The sequence below is a fragment of the Manduca sexta genome, chromosome 19, assembly GCF_014839805.1.
Source record: "Manduca sexta isolate Smith_Timp_Sample1 chromosome 19, JHU_Msex_v1.0, whole genome shotgun sequence".
Classification (NCBI taxonomy): domain Eukaryota; kingdom Metazoa; phylum Arthropoda; class Insecta; order Lepidoptera; family Sphingidae; genus Manduca; species Manduca sexta.
This window is the reverse complement of record NC_051133.1, coordinates 6,498,529-6,520,469: the sequence shown is the minus strand read 5'-3', so window position 1 is coordinate 6,520,469 and position 21,941 is coordinate 6,498,529. Positions and strand designations below refer to the sequence as shown.

Here is a 21,941-nt window from a genome sequence, read left to right as displayed (position 1 = left end):
GCATACGACCTTTAGTTAAAAAATCTGACGACGTACTTCAAGCGCAAAATACACGAGATGCAGTCCGGAACAGTATATATTTACATCATTTTACATACATACATGCATCATCATGATGCAGAGAGCGAACGTATCAAAAACAGAGGTCCTTCACACGCTTAAAAAGCTCATGTTCTAGAGCCATAATCCTTCTTTTAATATTATAATTTACAGTATTTAAGTCATCATTATACACAATGGAGGCCATATTAATCTAAAGTCTATTTTATTATTATAATTTGAATTTATGACATCGAGACTATACAAAACTTATTTGTTTGATAAATAAAAAACAATTTAAAAGTATTATTAAGAATATATTTATTATGTCCCTGAAATGATGAGAATATCTATATTTAAAATGAACTGGCAGCAATATTGATACTATTTCTTATTATAATAAGGCCTAGGGCGTATTTATGTCTTGTCTTCAATTATGGTGACACGGTGAGTGAACTACTCTAAGCGAAAAGTTGAAGTGGTTAAGAGATTTTGTAAGTCTTATATTACAACTCATTGCAACACTTAATTATCACCGACAAATATAATATTATTGCAAAGGCTTACCTATTAGTAAGTACATAGAGTGTATTGTTACTTTGCTCTACATTGCATACTAGCATTTACTCGTGGCTTTACCCACGTAAAGATCCATTTTCGGGGAAAAATAGCTAGTTATTAGTTATATGCTACTTATAATATCAAATTATGAATAACGTATATTATACTGGAAGACCTTGCTGGTAACATTTTTTTATACTAAACCAGACGAAGCTTGAAGACGTAACATTGTAAACTAGTACCAGAAATTTATAGAAGATAAGGGTACGTATATTACGTCTTAAAGAATAAAATTAACACACTTAGATAATATGAATTCCGAGGTAATAGAAAGTAGACTCTGTTCAATGACTCAAAATATACTTGTGCTATCGTTGGGTTACTGCCAATACTCAATCCCTCGAACGCATTACGATCTAATGCCAAACTTAGCTCTGACGATACATGCTCCAAACGAGCAGATTACGCCCATTGCCCCATACAACTTAATGTCTATATAACGATATGACGTCTGATTATTTTATTAAATATCGAACGTTATTTTAAAGCTGTAACACATTATAATATCGGGGTTTTGGATATAATCATATTCACGATCTGTTTTTCGCGTAAATATTGTATTTTTTACGGTCATGCGATGTATAACAGGATATCAATAGTTTCTATAAAAATACTAGTTTAGTCATCTAAATGAATGGATCTATTATTTAAAACCGTCGTATTTAAAATTTAAATAAACCGGTAACAAAAGCTATAGTTTCCTAGAGATATAGGTGGTGAAGCGTCAATACACGTCATAAAAAAATTGTCAATGAAATAAAACAGCGCGATTTTACGTGGTAAGTTAATATATATCGATGGCGCGATTTCTTAGAAACCGTTTTATGTTGAATTTTTCCAAATACTCTTGACTACGATTTTATTTTAGGGCGGTTGTGTGGCGGGAACTTCCCAATATATGAAATTGAAATAGTACAAAAATATGCTAACACCGTATTATGTGACGTATTACTTATTTGAATAAGAAAAAATATAGTTAGTGACAAAAAGCTGAAACAACTAAACTCAGGATCAACTTGATGGTACTTAATGTTGAAACTTAGGAGAATCTTGCATAAAATTCTCATTAAGAAACGACTTATTATCCCTAAGGGATTTAAATAAAATGTTCAGTATAACCTCGGAATAAAAGGGACTTACATTTTTATTTCAGTTCATGCATTTTAAAAATATGATCGCGAAGCCATTAATGAAAGTTGTGATATATTATAATCGTAATTCTGTATTACAAAAAATATATGTCTACAGCTATAAATATTTATTACTTACTTGAGTACACATAATGTACCTTGTATGTTTTAATTTGTCATCGTATCATGTTGTATTTATCAACGACTAATTTATTGATTGACAGTAACAGTTAGTTATTGTTGCCTTTGTCTATATTATAACGTTTGTGTTGTGGCAATTCTTATGGATTTTAATTTAGCTGTTACGTGTTTTATTACATTTCAGAAAGAAATTTGCTGTTAAGTTTCGTTTTCTGTATGGACGGTTTTTGTGTGTTGGTTTTTGTTTCTTGCACTATTTAAATGCGACGTGGGCATCTGGAGTAAGAAATTATTTTGGAACAAATGCTATTAAAATATTTCGTTGCTTTACATCATATAAGCGAAAGGTTTCACGAGCTTTCTCAGAAAGACGTTTGTTCGAATTTAAATTCTTATTAAAGATCAAAAATGTCGAATTTATTCTAGCGCAAAATTCATTTTTAGGTATCAAAGTTAACATTGTTATATGTCTAAGCATAAAATGTGTAAGTATTACCTTGAATAAGTAATAAAAAAATGTCTGTCGTGTAATTAATACCAAAATTCACAAAATGTGATGCTACAATCATAATACTTGATGTTAATTAACCAATTCAATATAAAACGAATAATACTTAAAAATTAAGTAATAAAATAAAAACACGTGCGGTGCGAATTATTGTCAATTAAACATCGTTGACGTAACACTTTTAGTAAAGATGTTGCCGTCAAAGTGTTTCATTGCTTTATTATTTTCGCTACTCCTATTAGGCACGGGTCAGTTTACTTTCGATTGATAGAATTTATGGTTTTTATCATGACAATTCCATGCTATCTTTATGCAGGCTGATAACAAAAATAATCGGCACGGTTTGAATGGGTTAAAGAGGAAGGAGTGTTTGGGCTTTCGAAATCTCTCCTCGAACGTATCAAGTCGCAGAACCTCACTCCCCTCTATGTTAAACACATAAGACACAACAACTATGGCATAATTTCAATGGAATTTTTATGACAAGTTTGTGAATCATTCGGAAAAAAATTGACATTTCCAATACGAAATTAAATATCATGCTGCCACTTCATGTCAAATTTGTGTAGACAGTGGTGATCTAGACAGTCCATTAATGCTTCTATATTTTTTAAATTTTCGTACATTTGCCTTTGCCGTTATAAAGAAATAGAATGAAATATGTAACTGACCTAACAATTCAACAGCAACGTGTGGTCAGCGGGAGTAACGACAAATATGTTTAAACCGTGGTTTTACCGCTTTTAAAATATTACCTACCAATTTCATGAAATTATAATAAAATAGACTAAATATGAATGATAACGTGTATTCAGCATGAAAAGCTCGGGTAATGAGTCATGATAAAATACTTCCTATAATATGTCGAGTATTATATACTCAGCTATAAAAATAATATTTATTTATCTACTTTTTATATGAAGTTTTAATAAATTACAAATTGACAAAGAAATATAGCTTAAACGGTGCGGATTTATTTAACCAGGTATAAAAATAAATAGTATTATGTTAAGTTAATATTACATGAGTATGTAGTTAATAGTTATACAAATGTAACGTCATAAAAATTTCGCACATTGCCAGGATTGGCTGTTTTCATATGCCATTTGATTTTATTATAGTAAACTCTAGTTTTTATAAAAACTAGCCAGTTTTTCGAAGGATGAATAATTAAAATTTGATGAGTCGCTACGGTTTCACTTAGAAACCTTAAAAGAGGTATGACATAATACATCATTCAAGTCAATGCTTACCTGATCTATTTATATTTCTTTAGTTTATTAGCGACTAGCTATCCGTAACAAAATTCATTGCATGATTCGGTCCCATCAATAGAAACTATTTAAGTATTTTTTTTCCCAGAATTAAAGTCTTTCGGTTATTTCGCCGTCTCTCAAATAAAGCTACAATGTTGCACTTATCAACGAATTGTCTTCATTTAATGTTACGATGATATAAACTATAAAACCAGCTTTTTAATAAAATTGGTAGTTTTTCCGGTTTGTTACTTTTATTATGCGGTCATATTTATTGTCATAGACATACATTTCATTTGGATTCTTCACTAGTAAATATAGCAATTCGTTTGTTCCCGATATTCGGTAGTGGGGGACAATGTTCAATATAAATTGTCTTTGTTTATATAAGCTACTTTAATAAAGTAATAATTAAACATTCTTATGTACCTTGACTTATCATAAGTACAACTATATTCGCCTACGTAATGAATATACATATATAATAATATAATATAATATATCAGCCCTGTATTATTCGAAATTCCTATAGAGAACTTCTCAGATGTGCAGGTTTCCTCACGATGTTTTCCTTCACCGTTAAAGCGAACGATAAATTCACAAAGAATACACGCATGATTTTTAAAAAAGTCAGAGGTGTGTGCCCTTTGGTATTTGAACCTGCGGACATTCCTCTTGGCAGTCCGTTCCACACCCAACTAGGCTATCGCCGCTTCATACATACATATATATAGCATTTATTTTATTTTAATGGGCAGAAAACTGTTGCACGGATCCCCAGTTGAGTACAAGAGGAAAGATTTCATTGCATTTTCCCCCACAAGGAAGCATTGCAACTTTTTTACCATTGCCCTTGGCGGTGGACAAAACGTTGTGGACAACGAGAATAGAAAGTAAAAATGAATTTTAAAATCTCGCTGTCATTAAGCTTTACCTGGTCGCAAAAATACCTTCTTTTGGATCAAACTAGTCGCTCGAAACCTATTCATTTTGTATAGTATATAAAATGTATTGTTGTTCGTGCGAATACTATTTCCTTTATAAAGCTGTTAAGCAATGGTATAACGACGCTTTCTCTCATATGATTTTACATTTCGCAAAACTGACCTCGCTTTCTAAGTTATCACTACTTAATTTAATCGTATGGTAAGAATACATATAATATATATGTAAATACATAATATCTGCTTATAATATTAAAAGAATATATAGAAATAATATTTGAGAAATTTCTGTATAATGTTTTTCTCGCATTAGCAACGGACGGGGAAAAAATCTGTCTTCAATATATAATTTATATCTTCCATAGTTAAGTATATGTACATATTTATCTGCTTTCAATAAAAACGTCACATTAGAAATTATTATTTATAATGTAGAAGTGCTGAAGTTGGCGTTGTTCGCGGCTTCCCCCGTTTGTAAAGCTTTTACCGCTACAAAAATCCTTAAATCACACTGTAGCTATTTATAACGCGCCCTGAAGGAAACCTTGGCCATCAATAAAAAAAATATGATTACAAAATTCCATTATTTCCCACGGGGGAAAATTACCAAGATAAAAGTATCCTATATGTTAATACAAGACATGATCTTATACATTTGCCAAAATATCATCCAAACCCATTCAACTATTGTTGCGTTTACTTCTAACAAACATCCAAACATTTTCACGAAATTTCGCATTTATAATATTGATTAGAGTACCTATTGAAATAAAATTATTTACGGATTTGATTGCGGTTCCTTATATTATTATTTTCTACTGACGTTTCGAAGACTTTGCATATATAAATAACTGAGAGAAAATCCGTAAATAGTTTTATTTCAAAGTCTAACATTCGCATAAACATAAGAAATCATTATTAATTAGATTAATTAGAATTACCCAGCCAAAATTAACGAGTGACTACTATTAATAATACAGTATTAGCTAACCAAGTTGGCTCCGAAGAATTCGTCGTATGTATCTGTGTTGCTTGCTGCTAAGAAAACAAATGCGCCAGCGAAAAGGTAAATGTCCGAGCCAAATGTTACCAATTGGTCTGTACCGGGATTAGGTGATGTTGTAATTTCGCTTGACAGTTTGACCATGTTGCAGTACTTTGTCTACATTTATACAGTAAATTTCCTACTCATACTAAATGTGTCTAATATTAACGGATAGTTGCAAATTTATTGTAAAAATTGTGTTAAATGGCGGTGCTGCATTTATTGAAAAAAAATCTAGTATTTCTTAAAAAAAATAGTCATCTACAATTTTATAACGTAAATCTAACGATGTCAGATGATGAAATGCTAAAGTTTTCACCACAATATTCCTAAGTACACATGAAAAAAAATGGCCTAGCGTAAAACATATTCCCGCGCTGATGGATCCTCCTTCCAATGACGTCTAATTTTAACACTATTTGTGCAGAAAATATTCGTACACGTTACAGCCTACTATCTATTATGAATTAAATCTATTTTGTGTTACAGGACTCATAGTCATATAAAGTAGCCTAACAGACGGACAGGCGCATAGACTTGATTAATTGGGTTACTTTGGTAGTCCTAAAACACAGAGTTCTAAAAACAAAGCAGGTGGACTTACCTCCTTGGTTTATAAGGTGAATAGTAGCGGTTAGCATCGACACTAGTTACGTGTGAATTATAAACGAGACAGTGTCGGAAAGTATTTTATGACCGCAATATTGCGGAACCTTAGAATTAAGAAGATAATATTTCATTCAAATAGGTACAGTCTATTTTTAAGTAAATTCTTAATACTTATATAAACGCGTATATTAATAGCATAAAATAAAGACACCTCTAGTTATTTATCTACTATCATCTTAATATACTAAAACGAATCATTAAAATTCTGTGTACAATTGCTTGCAACACTAGTCCGCTATTTTTCCCTGATGGTTATGTCACGAAAAGTATGACCGTTTGCTAGTGGAGGACAAAAATTACCATGTCCTTGCCTATAAAAACATCGAATTCCACGATCGTTGTTTGTCGTATATTAGTCATAATTGACTGTGAGACTATATTTTATTGGCATCAATAATTTTAGGATATATATTTTTTTTTTATTTCTGACGCAATTGTTGTTCTGCCTAAGCGGGCCAGGTAGATAACCGGTTTTAAGGACTATGTCAAACCATTTCTGCAACATGGGTGACGAAGTGTGTGCGCCAAACCCATATAAGATTGGGATAACAGAAAAGGATGGGTGGAAGACACATCTGTGTGAATGCCTACTGACTAATTTACATAAAGTATATTAACACGACAAATTTAACCACCGCAAACAGCCAATACCATTCAAATAAACGTAAGAATTTTCCATACCGTGTTTTTTCTTTCTTTGAATATAACGATTTTATTAAAGGCAGTCTTATTAGGTATCATATTGAGTTTAAGATTATGTAAATATTCAAGACATTTAGAAATATTTTTATATATTAATAAAACTGTAAGCTCATGTAGTACAATAACTTAAACGCCTCCCTCATCAAGCTTAAGTAATAAACATGAAGACTGGATTTTAGACGTAAGAATGATGAGGAACAAGTGCCTACTTTATTTACAAAGCCATATTTATATTGAAACTAAAAGAGCAAATATCTTTTTTGTTTAATAATCAAATTGCGCTTAATAAAAAGTAAAATAAAATTGTGTTTTTAAACTACAAGCTTTAATGACATTTTGTTCCCTGCGCACCGCAAATTCAATTTACTGCGCAATATTTTTCCAAAGTTTTTCACAAATTCACTTGCTCTGTAAATTCTTATTATTTCAGGCCACTTGATTAGGTGATGGGCAGGTGCACTACCGAAGTGCATATCTAAAGGTCGTCGACTGCTGAGAGACAGATCTTTAAATAGCCAGATCAATGTACTTAACAGGTTTTACTTTTGCATTTTCTACGTGATTGATCTTTTATTTGTTCGAGCAGTTAATGACATATTCATGGTAATTAAATGTAGTTATTTACTCGATAATTTACAACAACTTTACTATTTCATAATATTGTTGATTGAAAAATTTTACTTACGTATGTAGACATTTTTTTTGAATCGTTAAAAATTATTAGTTCATAGTGTGTAAAAAAATATCTAAAATCGCATAATATAACGTTACTAATGTCTCAAAATAAACCTTTTTTTTTCGGATTTTACTGCGGTTTTTAATAGTACGAATTGTTTCCCGACGCTTGGAAGACTTTGCAGCCTTAAAATCCGAAAAAATAGTTTTATTACGATGTCTGCTAATATTGGCGTAAACTTAAGAAATCGTTACGAATGTCTGACCGTCAGTTGGGCATAACAGGTTCTTTGTAAACTAAACAGAACATTTCAAACAGGCTGTGCTTTATTAGCAGCCTAGGTAGGTACTGCATTCCGTAAGTTTTGTTTTATTAACATATTATAAGCGTATGTTTACTTCCTACCAATAAAATCGCGTACAATCAATTTATACCGATGGTTCAGGTAAAATCAAATTCAAAATTAATTATTATTAAGTTTTATGGAATGACGAATTGTTATGAACTTTACATTATCAAGAACAATAATTTTATTTGTTTTACTAATGTTTGTGTTTAGTAAGATAAATTTAAATATTACGCGATAATAACATAGTAAATGTGGAATTATAATTGTTATTGTAATATATACTGCAATAGTACGTTTAAATATTAACTAATAAAGACGAATTGTCATGCGTGATTCAAGACGTACGTTCATTCACCGGAACAGATTTCTTTCAGACGTCACTCTGTTTTTGAAAGACCATTATGAACCTGAAACATACTTGTGGCGTGTTTGTTTTTTTCAGCTATCATCGGCAAGTTGCTGGGCTTCTGCAGCAACTCCTGCAGCTCTGGAGCCTCGGGACGGTCATTCTTGGACTTCATGTTTACTTTCACTATCACAACGACTTATCACAATTAGTCATAAAACGGGGTGAAAATGATCGCGTGCGGCACTGCGGATATAAGATCCCGTATCCGGCGGACGCGCATAGCTTCGGACTGCGGCGGCGGTCGGGGCGAACCGCCTTTATACTTGCTCGCTTCTGTGAGGCATCGACGCGAGAATACGAGCACAGAGTCGCGCGTCGACTGACTGAGCGCGACCGGCATCCGGTCAAGGGTACAACGCCGAATGGACCACTCCGCATAGACGATGATTAGGCTGTTGGCCCTCTTATTTTCCTACACAACCACTCAAATGTTGAATGCCGAATAGATGGAGAATATAAAATAAACATACAGTTTTTTTTGTAAATATGACGTAATCATCGGATATCAGTAAGTTTTTAAAAGTCTATTCAAGCTTATTTTGTTATACTTATTTTAATTATTATATTTGTAGTGTTTACGTTACGACAAACTGGATTATAAAAGGTGCTTAATCCGCAAGAATTTGAGAAGCTTAAAAAAAATATGTATAAAATGTATATACAGGTTATGTCGTCACAAGGCCTCTTCAGGCTCTTAAGGAAATATGTTTGTCGATATTTAGATTAGATTTTCGAATATTCGGACATTCATGAATAAATTACTTATAGCAAATATTTAAAAAATATTTAACTAACGCACACACCCAAGCCTATATAAAACCAAACAGACATACACGTAACCTAACTGTGGTTTGATCAAGTTTTATTTACAAGGAAACAATAAAATATTAAAGCACTTTTTTCCACTGGTTATTTTTTTATTTTACATCTTGGTCGAAGTCTAGCTAAATGTATTGAAAATAATTGTACAATGAAATATATTTTATTATTACTAGGTATGTGCACTGTCTAGTAGTTATATACTTGTATGGCACGGTTGACAAGAACCTATGGGCGTCTATCAAGATTCATATTACATTACTGTGCACAGGACATGGCCGAAAATACACAATAGGAGTACCCACCCTGGGGCGACGCGTAGCACTTTCGTAGCAATCGCTGAAGTCAACTGCCTGCCGGTTTTGGTGTTCTCTGCGAAAGGCGGCCCGTGCGGCAATCTAGTGAATAGAGTTGTGTGAATTCCAATGCCTGTTCCGGCGACACTTTATATGGGTTATTTTCAGTGCCGTACATATGCTTGTAGTATAGGTCAATCAGTTTGCGCCGCCCTGCATGAAGGCCTAGTGTAACTTTGTTGCACACTCGGCCGCTACTGCCTATTTACAAACTTGGCACTGATTACCCTAGTATAATGGAATAACCGGAGAAGTTTAAGGACAGACGCTTCGTAAAATTACGCAAAATCTCAACTGCAACATGCTTGAAAAATGTGCTGCGCGGACTCTATGATGACAGATGTAGACATCTATAAGACCAAGTGAGAGAAAAGGGAATATGTAAAGGCGATTAATTATATAAGAAACTGTAAAAAAATTACTACTCATGAATGATAACTCATAATAGATGTACATATATATGTATGTACGTAGTGTATTTGAATTAATACAAGCCTGGGATTTTATACACTTAGTCAAAATACCTCGTGAAACGCTTAGGTATAGTAACTGCGACCTCTGTCTGGTTAATTGGAATTCTTTTTTGTTTTCTTCTTGGAAATATCTTTGCTCAAAATTTCCGGATAATATTAAAATTTAATTTAGGTATCTACATTCTAAGGGATTAGGGAAGACCGGGGATGGTTGACCAAATTTTAGTTTGAACGCTTATATTTTATTATTTTAGTATACAATGACATAAAAACTAATGGGTTTGATAGTAATACTAATAGGCTTTGGAAAAAATATGCCAAAATACTCACTATTATTTATGATACTCAGGGACATTTGATCTATGAAGTACTTATTACTAAATATGGGGATGAAACAAAAAAAAACAACAAATATTTTTAGTTACCAATGAATTTTATTGAAAAAATATATCATTAAATACGCAACAAAATTCAAATTTTGTACCACACTATTTCACTTTTTAACACTTTAAGCTTATTATTTTCAAATACATATACCTTCAAACGGCAGATAAGAATAAAAACATCAATAACCAAACTCTTGCCTTCAATTAATTGAAATTAATTAAATTATAAAATCTAGTAGCATTAACATTCTGTATTACTGTATATCTGGAGTCGCGGTTACTATTTAGCATCGACACTTTGCCGTCGAAAATGTTTAGTTTACCCACTCAGTCTTTATATACATAATCTTAATTTATTCTTACTCTTATTTAAAATTCTGTACGCTCGTAGTTAATCATGATTTTATTTTATAAATAGTTTTCTCAGCAAGTGAATTTATATAATTGTTTATGAGGTAATAAAAGATTTTAAACCAAAAATAATTATAATAATATTAAGAGGTATATAACTACTAACATGTAGTAATTATAAACTCTTTTTCGTATATGTTTTTACATATACGAAAAAGGTTTTATCGAAAATTACTACAATTGCGAAATGCAAAGTAATTGTTCTTAATTCATTAAACCTATTTGACAGTAAAATTATTTATATTTTTAATAATACAAGTAATTAATTAAAGTTGACAGCCTCCGCGGTGTAGCTGTCGATGAACCGGCTGTTAAACGTGAGGTCACGAGTTTTGTGATATCGCTCACCGCTTGCGTCCACCCGCATGAATGACCAGGGTCAGTAAAATGCAACCGATCCTATTACTGTCAATTATCTATATCAATTCAATCTAAATTAAAATTTCACAGTAATTTTCGGTGTAATCGCATCGGTATATCGTTACATTATATAAAGATGAATACCCCACCAGCTGCATTAGCAGAGACATGGTAATTTTATGTGAACAACCATTTTATGTGAATTTACCTTCCTGGTTTATAACACTGATGCCGTATGAGTACGTACCTACGTCCTACTGAATGTCTTAAGCGAGTAACGAACGCTATTCTACGAAAAGCTTTATTTCCCTAAATAATAAACAAACTTTTTTCGTTCCGCTTAGTCACTTCAACGTCAAAAATATTTTAATCTATAGTGAGTGAGTGATTTAACCGTGAAATAATAACAATCACTTTCGCGATATTATGACACGACAGAATCTTATTTAAAATAATTCTTATTTCATTTAATAAAGTTTAATTGCAATTCAGTGCAACCATTATTGAAGGTAGTTGAGACATTATACCAATAACTTTACTTTTTTTAAAAAAAATGGACGGCTTTACACTAATTTCATTTTTCTTATATATGTTACTCGTGGATACTAGCTTTTTTTTTTAAATATTATCGTCAATAGTATGTTTTAAGATTAGGTTACTATAAGCGTCGTTTCGATGGAAACAAATTAGAAAAATTGCTACATAATTCCTCAACTCCAGGTGAATTTTAGCAATGGGCGCATCTCTCAAAACCCGTTACACCACGCTGTTCAGGTAGCTCTTCTTTAGAATCAGTAGCCAACGAGGTCAACTCATCTCTGTACAAATATTTTTCGTGTTTATCGCATTACGTGATCTTAAAAGGTATTTACTTTTCCTGAGAGTATTAAAGTCCGTATTTGTTTCCGTGAATAAACTATTTATTTAGTGTCCTAAAAATCACTTAAGTAGTTTTTCAAGCAGCGTTTTAATTTACCTATATAAATTTGAAATACATATTAGGCCGCAAATGTGTACCTACCAAGGTTTTTTTTGAAACGCAATTATTCTTCTTAACGGTCGAAATTCCACCATATTAAGTAGTTATTTTTTATCCTTAAACGTTACTGAGTTCTTTTAAATATTCCTATGTACATGTAAGTTTGGCGCAGACTTAGGAGCATTAACTGCACTTATTTCAAAGGCACATTGTTTTGTTTTGCTCGCATTTAATAGTTATCAAGGAAAGATTCAGTAGGTAGGTTCGTACCTACAATAAACTCCAAATAAATTTTATCGTTCCATATTTATAACGTTCCAATTTATAGATTTGGTCTTAATTTATGTATGGGTGCATTCCTTTGAAGCTGGCTGTACTACACTTCTGGCTACACTGCAACTAGACCGGTAGTGCTTTTATATAAAACGATATAAAATTTTAGGAGAAGATACGAGGTCGGTATAATTTTGTACATCCAAATAGCTTATGTAAGTATATATTAAATACAGATAAGAATAGGACTATAACATTGCAAAGCATAGGTATTATTATTATTTTTTATGCATTGCTAACTATTCGATCACATAAAATCATTAATATAATCTATTGACTTCTACGATTTATAAATTAACCGGTTTAATCTATAGTGATTTGTTTCAAAGTAACGTTTCTTTTTCATATATATTTTGATAGATACTTATTCGAAAAGATTTATATTTTATTATCATAATCTTATAAGTACTAATTTCGAAATTCTTAATTATAGTTGTCTTTTCTGAGAATTGACTTATAATAGTTATATTTTTCTTTAAGCCTGGGAGAACTTTGATTTAAAATCTCATTAAGTATTCAATGAAATAGCTAATAGTAATTATTTAGCGCAATAGGTTAATATTATTTCGCTTTTTTTATTTCTAATAATATTTTTACCTGTTGTATTTTAAAGCTCGAATTTTTAAGTTATGTAAAGACTGCAATGCAAAATAACTTAATTTTTACTTCTTACATCACAAAGTCATAAAAGGTAAATTATACAAAGTCACTGAATAGGAATTGACTTATTTTTGCTGATGGTCAATATCGACTTAAATGTTATGAAACTCTATCTTATTACCATAACTAAGTGGATACTTTAATGTACCTTTTATGCCCATCATTTTAAAAAGACCTTGTGTTAAGTATATATAAGTATATAATATGACATAGTTTAAAGCTAAGCCATGGGCGCTAAGAATTGATAACATTTATGACATAATAATAATTATAGCATAGCAATATTATAATGACATATTCAGCTAGCTAGATTGATATAATATAAAACCTTCAACAGTAAAAACTTGGTTGAGAGGAAACATTTTAGAAGAGAGGCTGACAGTTTTGGCTTTTCTACATATTCATTCAGAGATAGCCTCAGACGCCTCAAATATTATCACCCGATTTTCATTTGGTTTAGCTACTTCCTTTACGTGAATTATGAATAGTGACTTAGAACAGATAGACATAAGGCAGAAGGGTTGATTGTATTTGTCGGCAAATATTAAATATAGGTACAATGTACATGTACATAAGGTCTAAGTAGTTAAAGCAAAACATGTATTATTATAATTTATTTCCTGCCCAGTTGGATACCATAGACATTAGGTGCAATATTATAGCTTACGCAAATAAATAGCCTAAATTTCAATGCCATAAAAAAGGGTTTTTGCGTTTGTTCCTAATTATTTTTCAGCTTGTATTTGAATTGTAGAGAAGACAGCCTATTTCAGATCAGAGATATCATCTTCCTCTATGCTAGATCGGCAATGGTAACATACATATTTATCTTTATACTCAAAAAACAACTATTTCGACACATTCACTTTTAATAAAACTCTTGTGATTTTTGAAAACCTCGGGCGAATTAAGGTCATTTCCGCGTTTCCTGTACCTGCTGTCTATAAGTTAATTGAGAAAATTAATCACATGTGTTACAGTTACGAGGACACTGCGCGTGAGTATCTATATTATGATATTATCTATCATTCGCTTGTGTTTGTTGGCTATGTTGCTTAGTGAGAAACAAAAATAAATCAGCTGTATTAATAATTTTTAATGTATTTATAAAACAATAATTATAATTTTCTTCCATAGTTCACCTTCATTTGTAACAATTGATACTGATTAAAATAAATACTAAGTATCGGTTTACAAAAAAAAAATAATGAATTTCTCAGTTGCTACAAAAACTTCACGAAAATCTTGAACTGCGCCAATAAAGTAGCAGTTCAAAGTAACAGTCACGCTTCATTGGTTAGGTTAGGTCACAGACTTAACATTTCACAGTGTCAATTGTGATTCATGCATCATAAATCATTGTAATTTATTAAACGAAAATTCAAGGAAATTAACAAAAAACATTATTCAAGATTACAGAAAAATAATTTAGGAATTATGAACAATAATCATCATAACATAAGAGTTCTTAAAACCCGTAAAACCTCTTCCTTTTCTACCTATAAGATAGATCCATTTTACATCGCCTTTTAATTTTAAATTGTAAAGATCATGACGATTTCTTATTGCCTTTACTCAATATTACATTTAAGTCACCAAATCCTGATGGGCGCTTATAGAGACAAACGTCATGCTGTAAAAATATTTATGACTGTTTTGAGCGATCGTTGACTATAATTATTATTGCCGAAAGCACGAAAAAAATGGTTCCTCCGTACATTAATGAAAAATATGTACCCATATTTATAGAAATACAAGTAGGAAAACTTCGGGGAAGGCCTATAAAAATATCTTATGGTAGGTATAAGCTTAAGAAATATATTATAATATATTCATAGGTTACATTTAACCGCAAGTTGTGCGATACCTACATTGACATAAATGGGTAGTAAATAGTTTTCTGGGATGGAAAAATTAGGTACCTAGTAACTGGTAAGCGTATTGTATTTCAATCGAATAAAAAAGCGCCTTTTCTCACTATTTTAGCAGCTTGTTTAATGCATCAGTCAGCGTTATCGATTCGTATTTTACTTCTATGTTAAAATTTATACAAAACTCAACTAAAACAGGTTTATTTTAAAGGCGCCTGCTGAGTACCTACTTATTTTCGACGATATTAAATTAAACAATAATTAAATTTATTTGTGCTGCGCTTATTTTTTGCAACATAACGAATTATTCCCCTAAATAACAATAATTGAATTGTAAAATCTATATGAAAAAGATTAATTTGATATGGTGGGATGCTGTAGCTGTGCTGCAGTAGAACTGATAGAGCCGAAGATCTAATCGACACTATATGATTTAACAATTACTAGACTTGTTTGATTATTTTTATAATTTACAGGAAAAACACGTATATGTACCTACCTACCTAGGCACATAGGATTTTATTAATTATGACTGCTTCGTCACTAGGTACAGTTCTCTAATCAGTGGTTAGAGAAAATGGTTTCTTTTAATATAACACAACTGTTTACCTTTATAAAGTGAAGCTAAGGTTTTTATTAATGGTCAACAACTAACCGCATCTAGAATCAAATAATTTATTTATTTGTAATGGTATGGGACATGCCTATGACTAATGGAATAGAAAGAGTTGCGAATAATTTATTAAGACAATCGGCCTGGCAAAATAGCGCGCTAACCGGATTTTTAAAAGTTATCTTTATTTATGATACAGATAGAAAAAAAAGCGGCGATAGCCTAGTTAGGTGTGAAATGGACTGCCGAGACGAATATCCGCAGGTTCAAAACCCAAGGAACCACACCTCTGACTATGCTAAAAAATAAGTGTGTATTCTATGTGAATTATCGCTTGCTTTAACGGTGAAGGAAAAAATCGTGAGGAAACCTGAATAGCTGAGAAATTGTCTATAGGAATTGAATTTTGTGTGAAGTCTACCAATCCGCACTAGGCCAGCGTGGTCGACTAAGGCCTAATCCCTCTCAGTAGTGGGACAGTATATACCTAATACAGGGCTGATGATAGAAAAAAAATATTTCTAGAATATATTATATTTACTTCAGTGATTTCGAATTGTTTATAATGAGAATATTGTTTTATTTTTTTAATAATAAAAATTATTGACTCCATACATCTCCTCCTATAGACAAGTACATCATTTTAATTGACAACCAACACAATGAAATAGACAAATTAATAAGAAATATTGTAATAAGTTAAAATTTTCAAAAGGTCTAAAATTGATTTATTGAGAAATGTGTTCAAACCACAAGGTGTTGAAATCTGAAATAGTGGACTACATAGGTACCTAAGTTTGTCGGTTCCTGCAAGCCGGCATAATTGTGTGGACTACCGAAGGAATCTCTCGTCAGGTGACATTCTATTGGACCTCACTCCATCACTTACCATCAGGTGTAACAGGGTTACATTGCCGAGCAAATATTAAAAAATATACTTATATCCAACAGTCACTAACAAACTAATTGGTATTATCAAAACCCATTGTCTGGTTCCAATGTTGCCTATACTACCTACCCCACTGGGTCTACAATAGTTTTGTTTATATCACGACTCTACTTATTATAGTATTGAGCTCTTGTTAACTAGATGTCCTCTAGATCGTTTTTCAATTTGGTTTGTTTAATTTCTCATTCTGAATTTTTAAGAACTTTTACTAAACTGTGGTAGAGCCACATATATATATTCATAATCCTTTCAAAATTCTAATTTCCTTTATGACCGGCAGTATTTGTATACAAATATTTTTTTATCATCGGATTACGTAAGAACTAGCAAAACAAAATTAACGTTGACAGAATATGACACTTCACGTTTAAATCTATATATATAAAAATGAATTGCTGTTCGTTAGTCTCGCTAAAACTCGAGAACGGCTGAACGGATTTATCTTATCTTGGTCTTGAATTATTCGTGGAGGTCTAGGGAAGGTTTAAAAAGTGAGAAAAATTCGAATAATTGCCGGGAAAATCCTCAAAACAGCATTTTTCTATTTCCCATACAAACGTTTTCTAACTAATACGTAGAGTCAATTTGAGCTTTATTGCTATTGTATAAAGTTCACTGTTGTCTAAGCAATGTAGGTGTGTTCCTAACATCAAAGCAGTGTGCGTTGGAGCACAGAATATAATAATGTAATGTCGCGTTCTGAAACTCAACAAAAGTGATATCGCGGACCCGACTAAATTGAACAGTCACAAAATTTAATATATCATTAGTTATTTGGTTGGCTTCACGATATTATTTCTGTTTTCGTTATGGACAATTTTTGAGCTACTTTTGCATATCTATACTTATAATAAATCTGTAGAGAGGTCAATTCTGTACATGAAATATATTTCCAAAATAACTGGGGGTGATTAGGGATCGATACTGATGCCAAAAATGCAATTAGTAAAATTTTTGTCTGTCTGTCTGTATAACCGTTATAGAAACAAAAACTACTCGACGGATTTTAATTTAACTTGGTACAATTATTTTTCATACTCCTGAGCTGGTTATAGTATACTTTTCATCACGCTACAATTAATAGGAGCATAGCAGTGATGGAAAATGTTGGGAAAACGGGAGAAGTTACTCCATTTTTTAAGCTTCCGTCATTTCGTGTGCAACCTTAATGGTTAAAAGTTCATTCGATTTCACCAGGATCCCATCATCAGACCCTGACCGGACAATCGGACCACCTGCATACCACCATAAATTAAAAAAACATCACGACAAATTGAGCACCTTCTCCATTTTTGAAACCCGAAATCAACGCGGGCGAAGCTGCGGGTGGAAGCTAGTTTACAATAAAAATTAAGGGATAATGTTAGAGTCGTATCAATTTTCTAAGTAATAAAGTATATTAATTATTGCACGTCATGAAAAAAACGTTTTTGTATAATAGATTTTCCTAGAAATAATTGATCAAGATCAATTGGCCACAAACGATTTGTACCTATTTCTGCGACAAGAAATTTTCCTGTTTTAAATATTGGGTATATTTTATGAATCATAAGTACCTGCTATACCTTTAAAGTGATAGTTTAAGGAAAAAGGAAACCTTTTAGACGAATTAGCATTCTTCATTTTATCCGGTAAACGTATTACTTATAGTTAATAGTAAAGGAGTACCTATACCATAATCGTTGATGGAAAAATCCTTCACGTACCTTATTTTTAAATGCCTTTGTTAGAATGTATCAATTACAGCAAATAAATAAAGATAATTGAATAGCACGTGGACATTTGATTGTTTAAGTATATTTTCTTGACTATTAAAGTGTAACATACCTGTATTCACATCATTTGTATTAAACAATATTGACAATTAATCTTACTAATATTAAAATTGCGAAGATTTGTGAAAACATATGGATTTGGAAGAAATTTCGCACACGAATACCCTGTATTAATACATAGAATACTTTTAATCCGGATACTTTGCTCCCGCAGGAAGTAATAGAATTATTTATTTGTTTTTAAGTGGATGGCGCTGGCATCGTACAGATGGTGCAATGGACCGCTGATTTAGTCCAGCTCTTGTATCAGAAAAGGCTGTTTATTAGGCGTATCTCTAGAAGGAGAGCCGTGTACACCCCAGAGACGTGTAGTGCTCTGCAAATTTAACAACAAATACCCTTTTTAATCTGGAGTGTAGCAGCACCCAATCTGCCTTTTAACCTCAAGTGTCCAAGCCTACAATCTAGAACAAAATATATCATAAACATGCCAACATTATTATTTAAGGCGATACCTCAAGGTCCATTTTCATCAAATTTCGTCATATTAAATTTTAAAGGCCGAAATATCCATGATTATTAATTATTTTTACGTTTTTCTTTCAACTGCGAGAACTAATCACTAACTAGACGTGAATTTAAATTCTTTACTTGCCAATACTTGTTTAGTTACCCAGATTAAAGCCGAAACAAAATGTATGAAAATGGACCTTGAGGTATCGCCTTAAGGGACAAAGAGGTTAATATATTGCTGTAGTTGTTGACCACGTCAACATCGCATAATTTTTTCCCGAGATTCTCTGCTGGTATGGCAAAAGAATACTTCAAAATTCCAACATTACCCGACTACAAAGTTGAAATTCTGCAACTCAAAGCATATTGAACAAAGAATTTAACTTTAAGTTTATATCATAAATAAAAAATAACAAACAACCTAGAAATTGTATTAAAATAATATATTTATGCAACATCATTAATTTGAGCTGCTTTCGCTGCTTTTTTCGCCTTCTTCTTGTTCATCAACATCTGTTTCCTTTCCTCAGGGGTCTTTTTCAATCCCTTCATCTTGCGAGTTTGCAGACGGTTAATATCCTGCTTGCCCATATGAATACGACCCATTTTAGAACCAAATGCATCCCTTGAAATATTCTTCTTTTTGATTGGTTTCAGTTCGCGAGGTATCTTACAAGCCTCCTTGTATAGATCGTCAGAAGCTAACTTGGTCCTTCTCAGCTTGAAATCTATTGATGGTCCTAGAATATACACATTTGTAATTATTTGTAGCTTTATTATACACTAAAAACAGGAACACTGATCTGTAGATTAAAATTTTGAGGCAGTCTCTTTTAGTATTCATCCATTGGATGGAATAAGAGAAAATAACGAATCTAGGGATTGACTAATTTAGCAGTAGTTAAGTGACAGCAGACCTTTGTGAGAATCCATAGGAACAGAAACCCATACTTTAAATTTTTTTACCAAAAGTAAACATTGTTCATGTAACAGCCAATTTGAACTAACAGTCCCAATTGCTTATCATCAAGTAAACAACTTAAGTTAGTTCTTAATATGAATACAAAAATATGTAATATCCTAATGTTACACATTGTACTAATATGTAAGGACACTAAATATCAGTAACAATTTTAACCAAGTATAGTCTATATTTGCAATAGAGACTTCATTCAAATTTAATTATTGTAATAATTATATTGTTAGTCTGAGTAAACTCACCAATTTCCTCCAATTCAATTCTGGGAGTGCGTTGACCACTCTTTTTTAATAATATCCTGTATGATCTGAAATAGATCTCCCCTGAGTCAGTTGCAGTGAAACTGAGCACATGCTCTAAGCCTTGTAGTCTGATTGTTTCTACCTGAAAATTTTAACTATTAATTAAGATCAGCATAATATTATTTATATTAACAAAATCTCATTATATAAGTACATAATAGAGAGATTCAAAATCACAAGTAATTGTAATAAATATATAACTTTGTAAGCTAGTTACATCATTTAATTTCAGAAATTAATATTATTTGGAAAATACATAATTTATTGTACAAACTACCCCAACCTCTGACTGCACATATTATGGTAATAGTAAGAAATAGCTTACAAAAAATATTCTAATCACTTTTTACTATGAAACTGATAATGGTAGCTAATACATATTATTTATAAGAATTGAACATAATATATTATAAACATTTAATTATCAATTATAATAAAGTAACTATACAAAATCATGTGATGCATACTTTTTCTCTATGGAAATAATCAGTAAAAAGACACTTTAGTCTTTTTAAGTCTTGATTCAAGTCCCATGCGGGTCCATTGAACAGTAGACATGGCTTTATACCAGCCAGCACTTTTACGTTTTGGAATTCTGACATTGCCTTATATTTATCTGCTCCTAATTCAATCATATCCAATATTCCATAGTTGAATGTCCGGCCAAATATAATATTGTGTGGTCTTTTCTTACTGTGTGACCCAACTCCAAATATTGCTGCATCTTTTTTGTTGCACAACCTAGAGATAAAATTATAATTAGTTACCGATTTTCGTGCACTTAGTTTTGTGGATATAACAAAAATACGTTTAACGTTTGTGCATTAAACATTTCTGATAATAGGTGCATGTCACAATTAAAGGGCTCTTTCACAATATTTTGAATTGAAATATATAATTGTTCACATCCTGAATACTTTCTCGACTTTTTCTTAAAAATATTTAGTACTCACTTCTCAATGAGGGAAGCATCTTCAAAGGGAACGAAATCATTTTTCCGACTAAGATATGCTGCGTCCGGTTTCTTCAAATTATATATATCTTTTAATAGTTTCCTAGTGCGTTCTGATGGATTTCGCCCTTGCATAAATAAACATTGTTTTGGGCCTTCAATTGGTTTAGGTTCCTTCGCTAGAAGTGCTTTCTTTCCTTTACGTGTAGTTGGTTTCCTGCAAAATCGTAACTGTAATATTGATTTTTAGAGAAAAGACATATACAATCACTTATACTTACTTTATCCTTTGTATTACAGCCATTATAAAAATATTATGATAAAATAAGCCAATTCAATCAATAATTGAATATATATCTAAAGAAATACGACCAAAAACACGTGGGAATTAAGCTGGGAAACATCAAATTGACAATTGACGGCAAAACTGACAGTTGGCATTTGACACTTAGGGACGCGAAACGTACGTAAAATGAGACGTAAAACTAGGCAGAATGGTCGAAAGACTATCCTGCCTGCCATCTGGATGAATTAGTAAAAAGAAAATAGGGACGCGAACCAAGAAGCTTTTACCCACGCGAAAGTAAATGGAGAATATAAATTTCTTCGTGTACGGACACTGAGACGGAGGCGAAATAATAATATAATATGATTATTTCGCAGCCTCGGTTGCATTTTGGCAACACGAGATGCACTGTGACACTACAATTTTTTCCCATAG

The 21,941-nt window shown here is 31.9% G+C and overlaps 2 protein-coding genes across 2 annotated transcripts in view; both read right to left on the bottom strand.

Annotated features, from left to right (window-relative positions):
- LOC115445629 (organic cation transporter protein) overlaps positions 1-8,794 on the bottom strand; it is a 62,791-nt gene extending 53,997 nt beyond the window's left edge. The window contains exon 1 of the mRNA XM_030171968.2: positions 8,499-8,794. Coding sequence (XP_030027828.2) covers positions 8,499-8,601 — 103 coding nt within the window. The 5' untranslated portion in view covers positions 8,602-8,794. The remainder of the gene's footprint in view (positions 1-8,498) is intronic.
- A 10,618-nt stretch (positions 8,795-19,412) lies between these two features.
- On the bottom strand, positions 19,413-21,659 carry LOC115445644 (ribosome production factor 2 homolog). Its single transcript, XM_030171997.2, has 5 exons — positions 21,502-21,659; positions 21,222-21,437; positions 20,736-21,009; positions 20,209-20,350; positions 19,413-19,727 (listed from the first exon to the last, which is right to left on the bottom strand). The coding sequence occupies exons 1-5, from the start codon at positions 21,522-21,524 to the stop codon at positions 19,435-19,437; spliced, it is 948 nt and encodes a 315-aa protein (XP_030027857.1). The 5' UTR covers positions 21,525-21,659; the 3' UTR covers positions 19,413-19,434.
- Between the last annotated feature and the right edge of the window lie 282 nt (positions 21,660-21,941).

Coding starts and splice junctions, on each gene's coding strand:
- LOC115445644 (XM_030171997.2), bottom strand. CDS start 21,524: ATGGCTGTAATACAAAGGATAAA. Junction 21,438..21,501: donor GCTGTAATACAAAGGATAAA/GTAAGTATAAGT, acceptor ACGATTTTGCAG/GAAACCAACTACACGTAAAG. Junction 19,728..20,208: donor AATTGAATTGGAGGAAATTG/GTGAGTTTACTC, acceptor TGTATATTCTAG/GACCATCAATAGATTTCAAG.